This window comes from Dissoconium aciculare (assembly GCF_010015565.1).
Source record: "Dissoconium aciculare CBS 342.82 unplaced genomic scaffold K489scaffold_6, whole genome shotgun sequence".
In the NCBI taxonomy this organism is placed as follows: Eukaryota; Fungi; Ascomycota; class Dothideomycetes; order Mycosphaerellales; family Dissoconiaceae; genus Dissoconium; species Dissoconium aciculare.
The window spans coordinates 1,001,572-1,020,195 of NW_022984956.1; the positions used below are offsets into that span (position 1 = coordinate 1,001,572).

Genomic DNA, 18,624 nt, shown 5'->3' on the forward strand with positions numbered 1-18,624 from the left:
GCGAATAGGTGACAGTAATACAGAGCATTTGCGCTGCAGGCTATACAATCCCTCCCTTCATTATCTACAAAGGGCGCGTCCACATCTCTACGTGGTATGAAGAGGCTGATATCCCTTCAGATTGGAGAATCTCGGTCTCTGAGAACGGCTGGACTAATAACGACCTTGGTCTGGAGTGGTTGAAGCATTTTGATACGCATACACGGACGCGTCAAGTAGCAGGGTATAGGCTACTCATTCTCGACGGCCATGAGAGCCATTTGAATCAAGCATTCAAGGACTATTGCCTCGAGAACAAGATCCTCACTCTGTGTATGCCTTCACATTCGTCTCACATCCTTCAGCCTCTCGACGTAGTGTGTTTCTCACCGCTAAAGAGCAAGTACTCTGAGCGTGTCAGAGGCTTGGCACGAAATCGCGTCTTTTATATCAACAAAGGGAACTTCCTTCCAGCCTTTAAGGACGCGTTTTTCGACGTGTTTACGAAAGAGAACTGTCGAAAGGCCTTTGAGGCAACAGCGATAGTCCGTACGGACGCGTAAACAGTTATTGATCGTCTTGATCTACGTTTGCACACCCCTCCTCAACAGCTATCACCGGAAGCAGCATAGGAGTCCCAAACACCGAGCAATTCGCATGAGTTTGGATCTCAATCCAAGCTTATTAGCCGCTCTTTCCTTAGGTCTCCGCCCGAAGCTAAAGAAGGGTTCTCACAATTAGTTAAAGGTGCTGAATTGATGCTCCATCAGAACGTGCTCCAATCTGCACGGATTACAGAGCTTGAAGAGCAATTAGCAGTCTTGACTAAGAGAAGATCGCGTAAACGGAAGCAGATCCAGCAAGGTGGATCTATAGAGTATGGTATTAGAGCATCACAGGCAAGCGCACAGGCGGGGATAAGTGCTCAACGATCAAAAAGGACTTGTAATGAAGCTGAGTCTGAACGAGGACCTCCAACTCAACGACGATGTAGAAACTGCGGAATAGCTGGACACAACTCACGAACTTGCCAGACAGATAGAGATGCTCCTTCTGAACCATATCCTAGCATAGCAGATGTATAACTAAGTGTGTGGTTGAATAAACAACGGTTGTAGTCACCTCAGTTGTAATGCCAAGACAAAATGGCCCGTTCGGTGATTTGGCCCGCTCGGTGATAGATTACGTTATATATATATATATATATATTATCCTCTCGATTGCACAACAAGTGGAGCGCATGCCAGGTCCGATTTCGCTCCGAAGCACCACACCTTTGGAAACAAACAAAGACCAGATTCTGGTACTGGTTCGTACACACGCACGAAACCAAGGTCCGCAAAATAAGCTCGTCGTTTATCGCTCTTCGCTCGGCACATCATTTGGGGATCGACGTTGTGGGGAAAGAGCCGGCTAGAGGAGAACGGTCAGAAAGGCGACGCAGCAAACAGCAAACTTGGCGACGGATCTCCCTGCTTTTGGGATCGTCGTCATTGCCGAACACCCAGCGGAGTATACATAATGACAACGCAGTTCGTATGGGCGGGGCACGTTCATGTGTATGGTGTAGGACGTGTCATAATGGTGCCGCAGACCTGTAATTACGGTAGATTGCGAACCAGGAAATGCAAGGATTCTACGCAGTGCCCGGGCAAAGCTGACTCGGTGGGCGGACGTCGACCTCCGAAAGAGTGCGCCGACCCTCTCCTCCGAGCGTCTCTATGGACAGTAGGCTTCTATACCGGCGGAATGAGTGAACAAAGCCCCAATTGTCGGGGCGTCTCCGCACCATCGCCGACTGTAGGATGGCTCGCCTCGTACTTTCGTATGGCAATGGATTGCGTCTCTCTGGCTTCGTACGGTGTGCTGAATGGCTCAATTGAACGATTGCGTGTTCCCTGTTGGCGCTTCGCTCGTGCGTCAGTTCCTCCATTGGCGTTTGTCAGCATTTACATAACAATCCCTAGGAAACTGCCAGCCATTCATGGATGACCTCGTCTCTAGGGTTGGGATCGTGGGTGAGTCGATTGATTCAGTGCCAGCGCGCATATACCAACACAACCAAGACGTGCTAGATCAACTTCAACCAAGTATAGACAATTCTTGCTGGTGCCGTAAATGCACAGTGTCGCGACAGTGATTGTATGTGCGCGGGCGGTGCATCTGACCCGCACGGTCGCAATACTTATCGTTCATTGGCGGCAGGCGTAACGCTTCTGTGTGGGATGCCGGACGATCCTCGTTCGAATGGAGGGAGGATGACAGAATGGCAGAAGCCCGGAGTCCTTCAGTATGGGCCTGTGTGGCCGTCGCACCAGCTACCTCATACGACCCTGCCCAGATGTGGGAGATCATAACACTGTGCATACTACCTAGGTAGTATGCGACATGATCCAACACGCATTCATCAGAACCTCAAGAGGGATTCAGTGTCGCACTTTCCATGATCGATCCGTGCCGGTCGGGCGCTGCGGACCGCTGTCCGCTCAATAGAACTCTTCACGAAATCCCCTTCGTCTGTCTCCGTCATCATTCATCTGCTTCAATTAAGTTGATTCGGATTTAAATTTGTCCATGGAAGTTCGACGGACCGACCGAGCAGATATCAGCGTCACAAGTCTCCATAGCTCACACGGTATGGACCAGGACGCCCTCGCGTGCGCCAGCACAGCCGAGCGCAGAAATTCACGACATTCGGGAAACCTGCCCTCTATCCCGTCGTCAATGGGCACAAGAAGACTCCTCGGATATGCTGCATCGAGCTGGCCACCATCGAGGGAGAGATGCGCAAGGTAGGCCGTGCCACTGTGCGTCTGGTCGTGCTGTGCCGCAAACGGAGTTTCAGAAGACCCCACTCCATCTGCACTGCTCACTCCTTCTTCCAAGTCATGCCTGGAAAATTATGTTGTTCCACTTTGCATTTACGATTCAACATCAAAACTAGCATGATATGCAAATCAGCGCTCGAGCACCAACAAGGCTCTTTAGATCATTACAGACAACACATGCTGATCTATTGAGTCCGAGAAAACATAATCATGAGTGAATGGCTAAGGTTTTGGGGGCTGAAACATGACCCTGCAGCAGACATACATGCCAGCGCTTAGATTGGTTGGACGGACGTGGAATGCTAATCTATATAATCTTGGTCCTCGGATGTGCAGTGCCATTTTGCAACTCCCGAACACTGTGCTGTCCCAAATCTCCTGCCTCAAGGCATTGAGAAAGCAATGGCGAATAAAGACCAGGCCAAGGCCATTATCGAACAAATAGCCGAAGAGCGTGGCTACCTTGATGAAGCTTTCATGGCGACTTTGGACCCTGACAAGCGGCCAAGGATCGAACGTGCACTTTACCACTCAGCCCGGCTTGCCTCGGTCTCCATTACGGCGTATGTGTTCCTCCTGTGATTTTGTCAGAAGATTGTTGCTGAAACCAAACTCAAGCCTCGCCAAAAATCTGTACAGCAGCGATGCTCGTTTCGTATTCGAGCTGCTCCAAAACGCAGATGATAACAAGTTTACGCGAGCCACTGCGCGTGGTGAGGCGCCGTTCGTCTCCTTTCATTGTCGAGACGACCGGGTCGTGATAGAATGCAACGAGGATGGATTTACCAAGAAAGACATCAATGCCATCAGTTCGGTGGGAGAAAGTTCCAAATCGGGCCTCCACGGATACATCGGTGCCAAGGGTATTGGCTTCAAGTCAGTGTTCATCGCCGCCTGGAAAGTTCACATTCAATCCGGTCACTATTCCTTCTTTTTTGAGCACATGCCGGAAAGTAAGGCCTTGGGAATGATCACTCCTATCTGGGCCGAGCCAGAGGAAAATCTTGCAGACTCTGTGACTCGTATCACACTTTATCTACACAAGGATGGCGATGCCGGAAAGCTCAAACGCCTTCGTAACACCATTGATAAGCAGCTCTCGTCACTCCAGCAAACGTGCTTACTGTTCCTTCAGAAGCTCAAGCGCATTGAAATTACATTCTATGATCAGGATGGCGTGGTGACGAATTACAATGTTCTGCGAGTCAGCGATGTTACAGACCATGGCATCAGTCTCGAAACGGCTCACGGACCTTCACTTGGACCGAAAGTTTCTCAGACACAGCGTTATCATGTCACCAAGTACCTCGCGCGAGATGTAGCTAGGAGCGAGAACCGAGAGACTACACTTGAACAAGCCTCCGCAGAGACCGAGGTCATTTTAGCCTTCCCGTTGTCGGCCAAAAACGAACCATTGGTTGATGATAATGGCTCAAGGAAGGACCTCTTCGCATTCCTTCCGATACGAGAATCTGATTTTGACGTAAGATTTCACATTCTACGTTGAGCAGGTCTGATCGTTGACAATATATCATAGTTCATCGTGCATGCAGACTTCGACACCACTGCCAACCGACAAGACATCAATGAGGACTCTCTCAGAAACATCGGCCTGCGTAACGAAATCGCCGCCGCCTTCTTACAGGCTGCCTACGAATTCTGCGAGGATGATGACCTTCGTTGTACCTGGCCCTTATTTCTTCCGTCACGCAAGCGTTGTTCTAAATTCTGGTTACCAATGCTCCAAAAAATCGAGGATCTAATGGAGAACGCAAAACTTATCAGATCGCGACTCATGAACGAATTCAAAAGTATCAAAGATGTCATGATTCTCGATGATCAGTTCCGTGATGACCGAGGCGAGCCTCTCCTGGGCCGGCAGGATTCGTTCATCTCGGACTCATATGGAAAGGCACATTTGACTCGATTGAAATTGTATGGACTTCAAAAAATGAATGAACAAAGGTTCATGGCATTACTTCGCGAAGATCTTTCTTCGATATTCTCTAAAATGCAGGGCTACTTGACCTCGGCGTCCTGGCACTCAAAGGTCGCCAGATTACTTGAGGATATGTATACCGGGCTCAAATACACAGAACTTGAAAGAATGGATCTTCTCCCGCTTACGAGTGGAACATTTGTGGCTATGAGTCAAGGCCCAGTCTACTTGCCGACCACGCGAGGCATCTCAATCCCATCCCATCTCGGCCTTTCAACATTGGATCCAAATGCGGTGCGCAACGAAGACAGGCTTTCCTTCTTCTCTGCCCTTATGGGGCGGAGCTCCATGGAAGCGCCCATCTCGGAAGTGAAGACACTGATCCTCAAGCGTTATCGCTCGCAAACAGGAAACGTAACATTGACTGAATCCAAAGTCGATCTCCACTACCTTTATCTGGTACACCCACTGATTGATTCACCGGACCGGCAGCTAGCGAATATCAAGATGTATGAAAGATCCATGCGCTACGTAGCGCCCACGGCCGAGGATGTTTACTATCCGAACGACCATCCGTACGGGCCTGAGATGCTGCTCGAGTGCCCGGACGGCTGTATGAAGTTTTCAATATCACTTGTGCACCCCATATACCTCGAAAACATCCCGAGTGTCACAGATACAGCAACTCCGTCTCGACGACCATTGCCTGGAACAAGGTCCGGCGAGCCCACACGGCCTTTGCATTGGAAAGCTTGGCTTCGTGAATGTGTCGGTGTTCGTGATAGATTGAGTCTACTATCTCCGGATAAGAATGAGCTGTCGGCAGAATGGAAATATGTCGCACAGAATCAACCCACAAAGTTACTCGGTCTACTGGAAAATCTGTGGAAACATGAGGGAGATTTCATAAAAGCAAATCCACCCCTCAAAGCCGCTCTCGTCGATACAGCGGCGCCCGTACTTGATCATTGCGCTGGGTTTAGTGGCAAGAAGCTGTCGAACGTTTATCTGCCGGTTCCGAAGCTGTGCGAGCTGAGCGCAAAGTACTTGGAGCCCGAAGAGGACTTTGTGTTTCTTCAAATTCCAGATGCGCGAATCGGGCACAGATTAGATCCGAAGTGGTCTTTTCTGCACGAGGAACTTGGAGTGAAGGCTGAGGATGACTGGAACTTCTACAGGCTTTTGCTGCTATCGTTAACTAATCTAAATTCCAATCCCGAAAGAATGACGCGGATCCAGCGTGTCTTTGATCTCTACGCCGCTATTTACGCCAAAGTTATTCAAAATGGTCCACACCCACCGTTTCTGTGAGTGGCACAAAAATATATCGAGTCCTCCAACAGCTGACAATTTGTACACAGGTCCAAACTTCAAGAGACTGCATGCATTCTCGTACTCGATGAAGACGGGCAGCCTCGGGAATGGGCACGCTCAGGACTGTGTGTATGGGACGGGCCACAGGAAATGGACTCAAAACGCCCGTTACGCAGAGGATACGAGGCTTTCCTTCGCGGCGACCAATTCGATCATGTTTTCAACTTCTTTTCAAAATCGCTGAAAATTGGCGACGCCGACTGCGCAACCATACTAATCGAACTTCAAAGTCTCAAAAGAGAGGGAACATCCTTGCCTGTTTCTGAAGTGTTTTGCATCTACGACTACCTCATGGAGTGGCTGTTATCACGCGACGATGGAGACTACGACGGATACAGAGCTCGTATAAGGTCGGTACAAGGGATCTCATTGATCGCACAGCAGTGTATACTGACTCTTCGTGACCAGTCAAGCATTTGAGGAGCACGGCCTCATTTATGCGGGCAACTCAAAGTGGCACAAAACCTCTGAATGTCTGTGGTCGAGAACTACAGAGCTCCAGCATAAGGTGAATCTCAACAAACACTATGAAGATCTCGAGGACTTCTTTGTCGAAGTCGTGGATGTCCGAACCTTGACAACACAGATGGCAGTTGACGAACTTTGCGCCACGAATTCTGAATCAACCATTGACCAAGTGAAAAACGCCATCTGGACGCTCAATTCCCTTGCTCAGGTAAATGAGACCCCAATTGACTATTCAGTGTTACACGACAAAGCGATTTTTGTTGTTGTCGAACCCGATGGGCAAAAGTCGTTGAAGTCACTCGCGACTGCATTTAGTATTGCAGATCGCGAGCATCTTTCAAATAAGTTCTTCGGGAAAATAAAACTTCTGGACTACAGTGTGGACGAAATAAGAAGATTGGATACTTTTCTCACTTGTCTTGGCCTACGGGGCCGGTTCTTGTCGGCGACTGTGAAGGTATTCACGACAATGACCGGCAACACCCATCGCGAAATCTCAAGTCCAGAGCGTGCCTTGACTTTCAAGGCTCACGCTATCTTACGGTGAGTACATCAGACCTTCGCAGAGCTATCACAGAACTTTCACAGAACTTTCACATAATGATCTCATCTTCATAGTCATGCGGGCACTTTCCAGAGTCCTAGATATTCCCAAGATATGAGTGCACTTTACCAAACACTACAGACCGCTCGAATTTTAGCAACGGACGGTCTCCGCTCCGAGCTAAGAATCTCACAAGACGGTCCCGTCGTTGTGGCGGAGGCCACATCAGGTGACATCCATATCGTGGAAGAGGGCTTGAAGCTCATCGTTTATGTCCCGTTGGACCGCAAACAACAAGCCTTATGCTTCGCAGATGTCTTTCCTGTTGCATTGGAGGACTGGCTTATGCGCGATCCTATGACAAATATCCGCGAGGACGTGAGCCTTGAAAGTGTATCAGCACTAGCAGCGATCCTAGCAGTCAGCCCTTTTGTGGTCGGTGACATCTTGGACCGTCGGGGCATTGTAAATGTGCCCATTGAAAACTCGGATCCCGATCCGCCCGAAGATCTATATTCCCGGGAGACTGAATCTGGAGAAGAAGGCGACTACCTGACTGCAGATACTCACGCGAGCACAGAGCGCGCCGAAAGCGAGTTGACACCCGACAACACGACGAATCCGGTTTTCTCGGGGGCGATACTCACAGAGAGCGCCGAGAGTGATTTGATACCTGGCGATGCGACAAATTCGGTCTTCTCGGAGACATTCCGCGGAGAGGAAACTGTACGACAATATTCATTCGACGCACGACGTTCTTCACAACGTCCCATGCAAGGTCCAGTCACGACCACCATTCATGACGCAAACACACGCGAGGATAGATTGTACCGCGCAATCCTTGAACGAGTGGTGACATCGGCAAGAGTGGCGGGATTCCCATCGAAAGGAGCTTTCAGCATGTCTGCTCTTCTTGCTTCCCTCCCCGGACTTGAAGACATCAATACAGCAACAACCTCTCATAGCACTGAGACCTATGAGAGATTTCGGTCATCGAGTCAACTGGAGCGTGATTTCAAAATCGGTGCAGCTGGCGAGCTCTATGTAGGCCTATTCTGACGATGCATTCTGGAGATGCAACCACTAACATTGCGCAGGTCTTCGAGCTACTTGAGCGCCTTAATCTGTCATGCTGGAGTCAGGGCCGGAACAATTGGCAGAGCAAGATCAGAGGGCGTGTGCGCCTTCATCCCGATTACGCTGACATTGAGGACTGGCCTGGCGGGAGAGAGACTGCCGACATCGTCTATTCTGACGCCAGGGGGGATTTCACAAATCTGCTTATTGATTCTGGCTACCTCGAGCGGCAACGGTGGAGCGGAGCTACGCCTGAGTACTTCATCGAGGTCAAGACCACAACAAGCGATTGCCAAACGCCGTTCTACATGAGCAAGTTTCAGTATAAAAGGGTAGGTGATCACGCATGCGAGGTTGGAAGCGGAGTCGCTAACATTGTGCAGATGAAAGATATCCACGATTCGGACCAGACCAGAAAAGTTTACCTCGTTTGTCGTGTTTTTGGACTAGCGATGGATCACATCGGCATGACAGTATACCTTGATCCCGAGCAGATGAGGCTCGATGGGTCCCTCATCTTCACCGGTGAGACCTGGTCTGTTGTCCCTGGTGTGTGAGCTGGATGATTTTCTCTATGGTTAGTCGTAGCACGATCTGTTGTAAAGCAAAGCAAGTTGCAAGATCTTGATGTGGGAATGTAATCATCACAATATACTACGGCAGAGGGTAGTGCTGATTTAGAATGACTCGGGTGCCACCGCGAAGCTTCTAATTGAATCACCATGCGAATTGATGATGAATTTCGGAAGGTCTGAGAATACATCGCATGGCACTGTATGGAAGATCGAGCTTTTGGAATGGTGATGATGGCCGCGCACGGACCCCTTGGACGACATCTCTTCACCACCATGCTCTCGTTTGCAAAATCAACTCGCTGTGTTCCGTGTAAAGTGAGCGGTATATCCGTAGACCAGTCTACCAAGAACCTCCTCGAGTTTTAATAACCCGCCGAACGGCGAGTCCAAGTCGCCAAGATGGTGAATATCACAGAGAAGATCAAAGAGTGAATATCGCCCCCGCAATTCCGAATCATACCAAATTGAGTGGGAGTTGATCGCGAAATCTTATAGGATCGAGGAGGAGATGAAAAGAACCCAAAGTAAATCGAACACATGCGACAACACGTAGCTTTTCCCATCGCTGACCGATCAAAGAAAATAAGGCAACGGGTACGTCGTGCTCAATCAAGACACACATCAATCAAATTCAATCATGCTAAGAATCATCCAGAATATCATCTTGGTCTACTCAAAGGGTGAGCTGACGCAAGGCTTCTCGCGGCCCACCTGCCGATCATTCAGCTGATAATGTGTGAAGAAAACTCGCCCGACTTCGTGCCCAATTGCTCGAACCCGGCCCAGGCGCCGGAGGTGCTGCAGGGACAGGTTTTGATGTTTCAAAATCGGGTGATGCTCGAATCGCTCTCGTTGGGTTCCCCTCAGTGGGCAAGTCCACATTCCTCTCCAAGGTGACCAAGACAAAATCAGAGGTCGCTGCGTACTCCTTCACAACGCTCACGGCCATTCCCGGTGTGCTCGAGTATGGCGGTGCGGAAATCCAGGTGCTCGATCTGCCCGGTATCATCGAAGGTGCCTCCGAAGGCAAGGGTCGTGGACGGCAGGTCATTTCGGCTGCAAAGGTGAGCATGATAGCATCGATGGAGCATTCAGAGAACTCATAGCCCCTGTTCATTCACAGACAAGCGATATGATCCTTATGGTCCTTGATGCTACCAAGCGTGCCGAACAGCGGGCTCTGCTCGAAGCAGAATTGGAAGCAGTCGGGATCCGTCTCAATCAAGACCCACCGAACATCTACCTCAAGCCGAAGACCGCAGGCGGCATGAAGATCACCTTCGCCTCGCCACCAAAGAATCTTGACGAGAAGATGCTGTACAACATTTTGCGCGATTACCGAATGCTAAACTGTGAAGTCCTGGTGCGAGATGAAAATGGTACGAACGACCTCTCCATGTGAAATTCTTTCCCCACGATTACATTTCCTTGCTAACTGTAGCACCGCTGTCCAGCCACGGTCGACCAATTCATCGACGTCATCATGAAAGACCACCGAACGTACATCAAATGCCTTTACGTCTACAACAAAATCGACAGCGTCAGTCTCGCCTTCCTCGACGCCCTGGCCCGTGAGCCCAACACCGTCGTCATGAGCTGCGAGCTGGACCTGGGCATTCAGGACGTCGTCGACCGCTGCTGGGCCGAGCTGCGCCTGATGCGCATCTACACCAAGCGCAAGAGCGACGAGCCCAGCTTCGACGAGGCCTTGATCGTCCGCAGCGGCAGCTCCATCGAGGACGTCTGCGACGCCATCCATCGCGACCTCAAACACAGCTTCAAGTATGCGCTGGTCTGGGGCGCGAGTGCCCGCCATGTGCCTCAGCGCGTCGGCCTGGCGCACGTGGTGGCGGATGAGGATGTCGTGAGCATTGTGGGGAGCAAGAGCGGGTTGGCGACGTCGACGAAGCAGAATTGAGAGCAACTGGATTCTTCATCTCCTTCGCTTAGATTTTCTTGTTTCCAGACCTATAACCCCACAACCCACTGTTCCGATGTGTTCTTGGTTCTTCGTTCGGCTTCCGCAGTTGAGAGATGCTTCCCGCATTGGGTCCCCAGATCGGGACATGATACAGTCTGCATGTGCGATTGACGGAATGTATCCAAGTGTACCGGGCAGAGATCAATGAGCGGCGTTGAACTTTCAATGATGTTATGATGCGCGCGTCAGGTCAGGGAGAATATTCTCCTGTTGTGCTCTCGGGTCTAGACGATGAAATGCATGCGAGACGAGCGTTCACGCGCGGGCAGTAGAGTTTGAGGAGCTGTATATATGGACAGCATAATACAGTGTTAGTCTTTTAATATGCAAAAGGTACATGCCAATTCTCTCGCGGAAGATGTCAAGGTCGCCGCTCTCCCTCCACACACCCGTCTTCATGCCTCTCTGTCTCCTCATCTGCACAGCGGAAAAGAGAAAAGGCAAGTATACAGCTGCATCCTGTTGATTCGACTTCTTCTTCTGATGCGCTCCTTCTCAAAAAGGTATACAGGTTGACCACCTCAGATGCTTGCATCCCCCCAATGCACAGCCATTACCTGCAACAGGTGTATATCTCTGGCGTTTCAATGCCCACTGATGTCCCCCTAAGCGTTCGTGTTCTCGGGGAAGAGGTTCTCCTTGAGGTTCACGCCCAGCTCTTCCCGGATTGACTGCAACTCCTTGACGTACTCGTCGTATTGGCTCTGGTTCTCGACCTTGGCCTTGATGCCTGTATGTCGCAAGAAAAGAAGGGAAGGTTAGTCCGAATGTCATGACAATCGCAGGGCCCCGCCAACTACCGAGACTTGCTCGTGACTGGAATGGTGGGTGATTTACCTTCGAATATCCGGACGGCGGTGGGGTAGTCATTGACCCTTCGGGCGGCCTTCAGCGCAGCGGTGATGACGGAGGTGGAGGGGACAAGATCGTAGGCGAAGGCGTTGTTGAGGTTACGCTGCAGCTCGAAGACATCCTGAACCTGGTCGAACTCTTTCTCGTATCTATAGTCAAGCAACGACGATGCCCTTGGTTAGCCTGTGTAGCACCCAGTAAAGAAGCTATCACGCGAAGGGACCGGCAAATGTGTTGGTGTCGTTGTTCCTTGCAAAGGACCTCCAAGCGAAGTTTTGATCCTTCGGACGCGCCAATGTTCATCATGCGTGTTGTGCTCCATCCATAGCGCGTCCTCCTCCAACATTGGACATCATGTGCAGATGAGAGTTCCGTACCTGGCAGAGAACTCCTCGAAGCTTTCCTCGGCGTGCGGGTCGTGGGCGGACAGCTTCTTGCAGCTCGTGGAGAAAGCGGCGGCAGGCTTGATGTTGAGCTGCTGCACGGCTGGCTGAAATCGCAGGCGAGCGACTCGGGGAGCGGAGAAGGCTGCGCGCGCAACGCGAGCCAGAGCGGCGGAAGACATTATTGGAGTGGAGAGGTCGGTCGGTGGTGGTGGTGGTGCACGAGCGGCGGCGTCGGCGGTGCTGCTGGTGATTGTTGGAAGTGAATGTGATGACGAGGAGCTGTAGAAAAGCTTCACACGTCTTGCTTTGGCTGCTTGGTCTCTCCAGCCAGCCTGAGTGAGAGCATTGGACTTTCCGAGGGCCTTGGCAAGGAGAATATCACGTGTTTCGGATTTCACTGCCGGACTTTCCCGGTGCGTCACAATTTAAGCGAGAGGCCTCAGGCATAAAGTCTTATAAAATTGCAGTTCTGTGTACTGGCTATATTCCAAAGTAATAACTATTGATGCAGTGCGATGCCCAAAACAATCTCGTAAATGGAAACACTGCGACGCGCCCACCTTGCCAAATAATTGCTTGTATTCACACTTACGGCGTATGTTCTTGATCGCAAACGACGTAGCACTGCGGCACTTGAGATTACAACCTGCACAACTCGAGCACTCAAGCTCCAACGTCTCTGAGGTCGATTTCAATAGTATTTAGTCAGCTAAACATTGCCTCCCGAGGTCGGGCTATAATGGTCACTTTTGAAATGTTCAGTTTTGTCATTTTTGCTATCTGGGTATCTATTGGCAAAGACCGTCGTTGTAATCGTTTCGTGTCTCGTAATAATCATCCCAACGTGGTGTGCGGCGCACGAGTCCAATTGAGTCGCGATAGTTCTTTACTGGGAAGAGAGCGAAGGAGTTTGGTGAATGTAGGTAAATAATGTTGGCAGTCAGTCGCGTGCGAGGTCGGCGGGCAACTGTGAAGATTGTGTTTATGAGGGACAGACGGCCGTGATGTCGAATCAAGATGACCTCAGGAGTGTTCTGATCTTTGCTTGCAACTGGCTTTCGTGGGTAGGGCCCAGAGCGCCATCTTTCAAGGCCCGTGAAGGAAGGCCAAGCGGTCCGGAATCAAGTTGGTGTGCCGGGCCATGACTGATAGCTTCGATCGTCGTCGTCATTGACGCAGTGTTATAATCCCTGTTCACCGGCGGTACACAATTTGATGCCTTTACCCCACTCAGAGTTCAGAACCTGATGGGCAGATATCCGGCGAGAAGCGGCAGGATCCAGGATGCTGTAGATGACATTGCGGCATCGAGCCTGCGATCACCAAATAATGTCAGCAAATCCGTTTCGAGCTTGGTAAACAAGATCCAGTGAAAGCAAAGACGGGGCCGAAACTTACCCGATGAAGCGTCTCGATTGGAGCATATCCCTCCTCGCTTTTCCGTCCGCGAATGTACGCATCGTAGAACTCATCCTCGTCTTTCTTCGCTACACGCCAGAGATGTCGGCCGGTGCGCATCGCCATATAGATGACACCACAGGCCCAAACGTCAACTGCGCGAGGGTCGAACTCCTTCTCGGTGTACTCTTCCGGCGCGATGTAGGGCGCACTGCCACACAACCCGGCCGTCATGTGAGGCTCCGTCTCCCACGCCATACGGAAACATTCACCGTTGCCGAAGTCGGTAATCTTCAGTGCGCCCCGAGTTGTGAGGAGGAGGTTCTCGGGCTTGAGATCTCGGTGGGCAACACCCATCTCATGAATGTATTCAACTCCTCGCATCAACTGAGCGAAAAAGCAATCGGCTTCGGGGCTATCAAGCTTGCCATTCGCAAGAACCAGAGAATAAAGGTCTCCACCAGCACAGAATTCCATCACTTCGCAGAAATCGCCCTTTGAGTCTTCAAGCAGGTCGAGAGTGTGTATGACATTTGGGTGTCGAAGGGACGATGAGATGCAGAATTCGGAATTCAATCGTTTGCTGTACTTCTTCGCGTCTTCTTGCGGCCGTTTCCGAAACTCCTTCACAGCATACAGCTGTTCCTGGTTGGGATTGCTCGGGTCGACCTTGTGTGCGATTCGCACAATGCCAAAGGCGCCGCGACCGACTATCTCTTGACATTTCCCGTACTTTTGCACCAATGTGGCTGCAGTGTTCGGGCCGCCCTTCTTCTCTCCGGCCGTCTTTTCACTCTTGATCTGATCGACCCATGTCGACATCAGCGACAAAGGCTGCTCCTCAACATGCTCCTTCTTCTTTCCCAACATGAAATCTCGGAACATGTCGCTCAATTTGTCCTGTCGCTTTGCGCCTTTCAGGTTGTGCCCATGTTCGCCATTCTCATCGACCCAGAATCGTTTTGAAGCAGTTGAGGCCTCTGCCAGCTTCTCTTTCTTCGAGTCGGATCCACTTCGAGGAGTATCGGTTTTAGACAGAGTTCGGTAGAGCGACGATTTCCCGTTTGACTTGGGTGAAGTAACTTCGGCGTCACCATTCTCGACAACAACTCCCTCCGTCAGGGGAGCATCTCTTCGTGGTTCGTCCTTGGCTGAACCTTCGCCGCCTTCCTTATGCACGAACATGCGCGAGAGCCGCGTGGAGAAGGTCGGCTTTTTCGACGGTGCGGCTGGCCGCACAGCTTTGTCGCCCGGTAGAGCAGCGACCGCATCTGCAGCTGGAGGCGGCGAGAGCCCATCGTTTGGCTTGTGTGATTCGAGGGAAGTAGATGAGCCTGTCGGATTTGATATTGATTCAGGTTTCTTGTCGACTTGTGATGGAGTACGCGAGAGCGCCATGATGGCACACGGACCGCTGAAAGCCAGACGACGCTCCTCTTAGTTTTTGACGCGATCCTACGAATGACTGACAGCGGTGTAAACAAGTGTGGCGCAAGACGAGCTTGGCGCTGCAGCGTCGGTCGAATAATTTTCTCGGATACTATATAAACGCAGTGAGGTCGTGACTGTGTCGCGCCACCAGAATTCGTGCTCGTGGTTTGAATTGTTCGTTGAAATGGTTGCGACGGAATTCACATGAGGGATCGACTGGCTGATCCAGTAGCACACAGGACTTCCGCTGACGAATGCCTGAGTCGATAGAGTTGCTCGGCGAGGAATCGCTCCAACACACCCGCAGGAGGACGACGACAGTGATGTAAATCAGGTAGGACAGCCTTGCGCGCGGCGCACGGTTTGTAGGCCGCGGCGGGCACAATCCGATGGATCTGTTCAATCTCTCGCAAGCACTCCCTTCTGCACGTCAGCACCGAGCGCGCAGACTTTCCAGACTTTCCAGGCTGTCGGTCCGGGATGCGACCTGACCTGCGCACTGGTAGTGCCGATGCTGACAAACGTCAATCGGCGTCAACTTCCCAACTGGGCAGCTCTTCGCACAGCGATCACCTGGGCAGCGAGTGATTCACAGGATTTCCGCAGCTGCGGGGCTCGGAAGCAGCGGCTTTCAAGACGCGTTGACTCGCTCAAAGACGTGGGCAGGATGCTCTGTGGCGCAATAAGGCAAGGAAGATGTCCACAGGCCCACGCGGGTTACGGATGGTCGTGATGTTTTAGCGATATGTGGTGGGCCGATGGTGGTATGGGGGATGGGCGGAGGATTGAGCGCAGCGCAAGTCTCGGTAGGCACCTTGGACGAACGAGGAGACAACAGTGGAACTGTCCGAAGCGGGTGGTAGGTCGGGAATGTCGAAGCAGGCACGAGAGGGGGGCATTGTCTACAGGACCCTTCTATGTATAAACTGTGAAAATTGCGCTGGAGTCGCGCCGAAGTGAAGCCCTTCGGATCGCGGGAAAATTCATTCTCACACGACAACAACACACAGCAGCAGATGACGGTGTGAAATTTGCGGTGCGGTTGGACGGGCGTCGCCGTGCCACGCGCCTGCCATGCGTGTTTGCTTAGGGGAACAACGACGATGACGATTATCATTATCAATCAAATATGCTAGTCCTGCTGGTAGGTAGGTATTTGGATTGTGCCAGCTAGAGGGAGTCGCCTTGACGATGCAGGTGGGCAGCACAGCACACACCTGCTGCGGGCATGCTCCATCGTCCATGGATATCATCACCAACCGATATTCTCAGCAGATGCATAGATCGCGTGGTCGCCGAATCCGGTCTTCGTTTGGGGAAGACGATCGAGGTTCCTACAATACGTAGTCCCGTGCTTTCCTGCCCTTTTCCTCCTCGGACGCAGCGGAGGAATACGATCATCATGAATCATCGTAATGGGGGGAGGAGGCCGGTGTCGTGGTGATGGTGGTGTTGGAAGCGGTTGGTCATGGTACGTGAAGTGGGGAATGCGCGAATTATTGCTCCCAATCAATTCCACCTAGAGGACCTCGACCTCCCACAGTCTATCCCAGCACGCAAATCATCGACCGGCCTAGCACGCGGGCAGTGGAGGGCTTCGGGCCCGGATTCTCCTACCGATGAGAGGGCGGACGCGGGGAGGAGGAGGAGGAGCAGGAGGAGCAGGAGGGAAAAGACACAGTGACAGATAGACAACAAACGAATCTGGCTGCATTTCCAACACCCTTTGCTGGATTGTGGCCCCTGTCCATGCTCTTCGGGCTCGATTCTGACATCGATTCTGACGTGCGCGTCCACCACGGCTTTCCTCTGCCGAGACCACGTGCAAGCTCCGCCGCCTGGAAGGAGTTCAGTTCAGGGCATCGGGAATGAAGCGACAACAGATGACACATTTGTGCACTGTTACATCGGTTTTGCTGACAGGGACGTGAGGGAGTAGGGCGCGATGCATGTGAGGAATGTGCTGAACCTGCATTGCAGAACTTAGCGACATACATCCGCAGCGCATGCAGACATGCCAGCAAATGAAAGTGTTTCCCGCGGATTCTGACGTGACGCAGTGTCGAGCCTATCGATCGGCAGCGTTCCCGCGAAGACGGGAAGCTGCACGCGGCGATCTCCCGAGTGATGACCGTGCTGCCAGTGCGCGGCCGACGGAACCTTGGAAATCAAGTAAAACCCTGGTTGTTATCTTCGTTGTCTGCGGCTCTCCGTTGGGCCCCCGCAATTGGCACCCACGATGATTATGACATCGCGTTCGCAGGCCAAGGCGGCGCCTGATTTCACATCACACCTAGGCATCGCACAGGCTGTACGGCAAACGGAGAACTCCGAACGCAATCATCATCCTTGGCATGCCCGTCACTCATGTTCCACGACAGGAATTCGAATCTTTCGGAGTTGGATGCCGGACATCCGTGGCTATCGATGCCCAAAATGACGTAAGTTTTGCTTCGATGTCTCGGGTGTCAGATGTTTTCGAGGCCTCACCTTTGTCCGGATTGAGGGACGATTGCCCATCAACTCGTGGTGAGCTAGGGAGGCGACTGGACGGGCAAGATGTAGAAAAAGCATGGCAAATTGGTATACAACAAATCTCTTACACACATCATAAATTCCGATTCTTGTTCACGCGTGTGCTGAGTAGCACTGTGCCAAAAGGTCCCTCGCTGTCGCAAATAGCAGTAACCCTGCAATACAAATGAAAATACTTCAAGTCGTGGTGTTGATTCTGAAGAAGAGCTTCCTGTATCGAAACCATATTGCCGTCTTAGACTGGCGCGCCGAGCATTGTTCATTTATGCCGAAGCAGCCTCTCCACTGGCCTCGCCACTCCCTTCACCTCGGTTCTGAGGGCGGGATAGAGCCTCGAAGTTGCCTGGCGCATGGCAGTCAGAATCCGTCAAACGATGCGTGGGCATGCCATGAGTTCAATGCTTACGTGCTAGAAGGTTGAGCGATGTGCGCTGAGTACCATCTTGAGCTGTGTAGCTGTCCATACGTGCTTCTGCTTCGACGTAGAGCTGGGTGCTGCAAGCGGGATAAAGACGTCAGCAGTTTTCCAATTGAATCTCCCGATGTCTTGTCCTCGACAACGAAACTGCGGTCGCGCGTTGCAAACACGCGCGCGGAGACGCTGCATTATTGATACAAGCTACAGCTCAATGATCATCGGTGAGTAAGAAATACTCACCCCTTTGGCAGACTCAGCAGCAGATCCTTTTGTGCGCCCTCGGCGAAGCTCGCAATCCGGAACCAGCTGACGGCGCGCTCGCCGTTCTCATTCTTGCCTCCTTGGCTGACACCAAGAGCATACTTGATGACCTCGCGACCAGTTGATGTGGGAGTAGCTTCAGCGGGCGCCGCGAGACGGCCGATGAGTTGCATCTTGGCGAGAGGGCGAGGAGCAGAGGTGGAGAATGCGCGGACGGCGCGCGGCATCTGTTGGCGAATGGACTGCATTGTGAGGGTGTGATATAGCGATGCGCTGCGTGCGATGGTATTTCAATGAGCGTTGATGGAAGTTGGAAGGATTGCGCAAGGTCAAACCGAGCGGGGCGATGGTTTTTGACAAGGCTGATGGTATTGGGAATGCGGGTCGCGAAACGAAGGCCAGGAGTAGTGAAAGACGCGTTGGGTTCACGAAAGCAGAGCAGGGTCTTTGGCGACGCGACCAATCAAGAGGCACCCAGTCGTGTTCCCATCAAGCAGTTTTGTTCTCAATCGGGACAGGCGCCTGGTCCGTTCACGGGGGCTGCCGGGGTAGTGAGCACGCTAGAGACCATGCACGGT

The 18,624-nt window shown here is 51.9% G+C and overlaps 6 protein-coding genes across 6 annotated transcripts; 3 read left to right on the forward strand and 3 right to left on the reverse strand.

The window, feature by feature from the left end:
* Positions 1 to 1,133: 1,133 nt before the first annotated feature.
* K489DRAFT_220888 (uncharacterized protein) lies at positions 1,134 to 2,016 on the forward strand. Its single transcript, XM_033599730.1, has one exon. The coding sequence runs from the start codon at positions 1,501 to 1,503 to the stop codon at positions 1,969 to 1,971; it is 471 nt and encodes a 156-aa protein (XP_033459976.1). The 5' UTR covers positions 1,134 to 1,500; the 3' UTR covers positions 1,972 to 2,016.
* Positions 2,017 to 3,209: 1,193 nt separating this feature from the next.
* K489DRAFT_319943 (uncharacterized protein) lies at positions 3,210 to 8,766 on the forward strand (the record flags this gene model as incomplete). Its single annotated transcript, XM_033601420.1, has 9 exons — positions 3,210 to 3,370; positions 3,426 to 4,290; positions 4,345 to 5,382; positions 5,608 to 6,053; positions 6,108 to 6,416; positions 6,529 to 7,131; positions 7,207 to 8,176; positions 8,230 to 8,541; positions 8,593 to 8,766. 9 exons carry the CDS (start codon positions 3,210 to 3,212, stop codon positions 8,764 to 8,766), a joined length of 4,878 nt encoding a protein of 1,625 aa, XP_033459977.1.
* A 112-nt stretch (positions 8,767 to 8,878) lies between these two features.
* Positions 8,879 to 10,981, forward strand: K489DRAFT_221032 (GTP-binding protein). Its single transcript, XM_033599731.1, has 7 exons — positions 8,879 to 9,212; positions 9,280 to 9,308; positions 9,364 to 9,378; positions 9,440 to 9,464; positions 9,527 to 9,848; positions 9,908 to 10,163; positions 10,239 to 10,981. Exons 1-7 carry the CDS (start codon positions 9,184 to 9,186, stop codon positions 10,700 to 10,702), a joined length of 1,140 nt encoding a protein of 379 aa, XP_033459978.1. The 5' UTR covers positions 8,879 to 9,183; the 3' UTR covers positions 10,703 to 10,981.
* A 46-nt stretch (positions 10,982 to 11,027) lies between these two features.
* On the reverse strand, positions 11,028 to 12,073 carry K489DRAFT_338597 (cytochrome c oxidase; the record flags this gene model as incomplete). Its single annotated transcript, XM_033602229.1, has 3 exons — positions 11,028 to 11,495; positions 11,603 to 11,766; positions 11,995 to 12,073. Coding segments are annotated over 3 exons (368 nt in total), but the record flags the coding sequence as incomplete, so codon positions are not given.
* Positions 12,074 to 12,946: 873 nt separating this feature from the next.
* On the reverse strand, positions 12,947 to 15,063 carry K489DRAFT_221124 (Pkinase-domain-containing protein). Its single transcript, XM_033599732.1, has 3 exons — positions 14,814 to 15,063; positions 13,402 to 14,735; positions 12,947 to 13,316 (listed from the first exon to the last, which is right to left on the reverse strand). The coding sequence occupies exons 2-3, from the start codon at positions 14,584 to 14,586 to the stop codon at positions 13,185 to 13,187; spliced, it is 1,317 nt and encodes a 438-aa protein (XP_033459980.1). The 5' UTR covers positions 14,587 to 14,735; positions 14,814 to 15,063; the 3' UTR covers positions 12,947 to 13,184.
* Positions 15,064 to 17,353: 2,290 nt separating this feature from the next.
* On the reverse strand, positions 17,354 to 18,294 carry K489DRAFT_401476 (putative ssDNA binding protein; the record flags this gene model as incomplete). The annotated part of the gene is made up of 3 exons (XM_033607023.1): positions 17,354 to 17,710; positions 17,774 to 17,862; positions 18,026 to 18,294. The coding sequence occupies 3 exons, from the start codon at positions 18,292 to 18,294 to the stop codon at positions 17,631 to 17,633; spliced, it is 438 nt and encodes a 145-aa protein (XP_033459981.1). The 3' UTR covers positions 17,354 to 17,630.
* Positions 18,295 to 18,624: the final 330 nt, after the last annotated feature.

Excerpts from the sequence above, each read along its gene's own strand:
- K489DRAFT_220888 (XM_033599730.1), top strand. The coding sequence starts at position 1,501 with ATGACAACGCAGTTCGTATGGGCGGGGCACGTTCATGTGTATGGTGTA.
- K489DRAFT_221032 (XM_033599731.1), top strand. The coding sequence starts at position 9,184 with ATGGTGAATATCACAGAGAAGATCAAAGA. Across the intron at positions 9,465-9,526 it reads CATCTTGGTCTACTCAAAGG|AAAACTCGCCCGACTTCGTG; the intron begins GTGAGCTGACGC and ends TAATGTGTGAAG. Across the intron at positions 9,849-9,907 it reads AGGTCATTTCGGCTGCAAAG|ACAAGCGATATGATCCTTAT; the intron begins GTGAGCATGATA and ends GTTCATTCACAG.
- K489DRAFT_221124 (XM_033599732.1), bottom strand. The coding sequence starts at position 14,586 with ATGTTCGTGCATAAGGAAGGCGGCGAAGGTTCAGCCAAGGACGAACCA. Across the intron at positions 13,317-13,401 it reads CAATCGAGACGCTTCATCGG|GCTCGATGCCGCAATGTCAT; the intron begins GTAAGTTTCGGC and ends TGGTGATCGCAG.